The sequence below is a fragment of the Apaloderma vittatum genome, unplaced genomic scaffold (genome assembly GCF_000703405.1).
Source record: "Apaloderma vittatum isolate BGI_N311 unplaced genomic scaffold, ASM70340v1 scaffold33014, whole genome shotgun sequence".
Taxonomy (NCBI): Eukaryota; Metazoa; Chordata; class Aves; order Trogoniformes; family Trogonidae; genus Apaloderma; species Apaloderma vittatum.
Window position 1 is genome coordinate 12,936 of NW_009712668.1, and position 1,748 is coordinate 14,683.

Sequence of the window (1,748 nt, forward strand, 5' to 3'; positions counted from 1 at the left end):
CACCCCCCCCCCCCCCCCCCCTCTCTTTTTTCCCCAATTTGCCCAGACCTGATTTTGCAGCTGCATGGATGAATCTAGGAATAGTACAGAACAGTTTAAGAAGGTTTGAAGAGGCAGAGCAAAGCTACTGGACAGCAATTAAACACAGAAAAAAATATCCAGATTGTTACTACAATTTAGGGCGGTTGGTAAGTGCTTCTGAATAAATGGTAGCTATGACAGGAATCTCTGTGTGTCTGTTTATATATAATTTTGCTGTACTGTTAAAAGCTGATAGCTATTCCAGTTTTTCCAATAGTTCAGGGTGATTTCGTATTTTTTCCTATTGCATTCTCCATATATTCCTTCCATACAACCTTTGGTAGTCCTAGTTTTCATATTAAGAGGTATAAACAAAAATATAGATTGTGATGTTTTGTTCAAAACATTATTAATCATTTCCCAATATTAGAATATTTTGCAGTTATTAGTATATTGTTATGTAGTAGAGCTATGCAAAAAAAATCCCTTTAGATTCTTGGAAATATTTATATTAAATATTTACTTTATGCATATTTGAAAACAAGCCTGGCTCCTAGAAAAAAGCAGGATAAATTTAGTGTATAGCATTCTATCTTCCATACAACTATAGTATTCTTTTTACATTTCTTATTTTTGTCTATAAAAACAAGTTCTACTAGGATGGAATGAGACATTAACAGCTCTTGAGTGTCTGCAGTGCATGATAGGAAAGTAAAGCGTGAAATTACTGGGTTTTTCTTTCTTTTTAGTATGCAGATTTGAATCGCCACATAGATGCATTGAATGCATGGAGGAACGCTACAGTTCTGAAACCAGAGCATAGTTTGGCTTGGAACAATATGATTATATTGCTTGATAACACAGGTATAAGCCTTTTTTAATGTTTTAATGAATAATTCAAGGTCTAGCAAAACTTTAAAGCTTTATCTTTATTTATCTAAAAGGAGTTTTGCCTCTTCTTTGGCTACCCAGACAGTCTCTATAAATATCAGAATAACTTCTGACTCAATGCTTTTTAAGTATCACGTGAAATCCAGCCAGTAAATTGAATTTCTCGTTCTTACTTGAAATGCCATCATTGTGCAGACATGTTTGTATTATAGATCAAACTTCAAAACTTGTGAATTTGTGCTTTGTTGTTCTTTTGTAGGTGTTATCTGTTGAAAACAAAATCAGGGGCTTCTGTTGTCTCATTCAGTGGGATTTTACGTTTGTGTGTGTGTGTGTGTGTGTGTGATACCTGGTTTTCTTTTAAAAGGCATGTAATCAGCTGTTTGTATGCTATGCATGGTTGCAGCATGAAAGGTAGCAAATCAGGCTGTGTTAAAAGATATCTTCTCTTTTTCCACTGCGTGGGCTTGCAGGCAATCTAGCTCAAGCAGAGGCAGTTGGAAGAGAGGCCCTGGAATTAATACCTAACGATCATTCCCTTATGTTTTCATTGGCAAACGTACTGGGGAAATCACAAAAATATAAGGTAGGTAACTAGAGCTTTTTTTGAGTATTGAGTTTTGGGTTTGGTTGGGCTTTTTTCCCCTTTGAACTAGGTAAATTTTTTGTAGAACCTGTTTGAGTAGGTCATTACCGTAGAATCATGGAATGGTTTGGGTTGGAGGGGGCCTTAAAGTTCATCTGATTCCAAGCTGCCTGCCATGGGCCCGGACACCTCTCACTAGACCAGGTTGCTCAAAGCGTCACCAAATTCCAGTTCCTATTTCTGCCACAAT

General features: G+C 36.6%; 1 protein-coding gene across 1 annotated transcript in view; it reads left to right on the forward strand.

Annotated features, from left to right (window-relative positions):
* Positions 1–1,510, forward strand: part of TMTC4 (transmembrane and tetratricopeptide repeat containing 4) — a gene marked incomplete at its 5' end in the record, with an annotated part of 12,875 nt that extends 11,365 nt beyond the window's left edge. Inside the window, 3 exons of the mRNA XM_009868086.1 lie at positions 47–188; positions 771–885; positions 1,386–1,510. Coding sequence (XP_009866388.1) covers positions 47–188; positions 771–885; positions 1,386–1,510 — 382 coding nt within the window. The remainder of the gene's footprint in view (positions 1–46; positions 189–770; positions 886–1,385) is intronic.
* Positions 1,511–1,748: the final 238 nt, after the last annotated feature.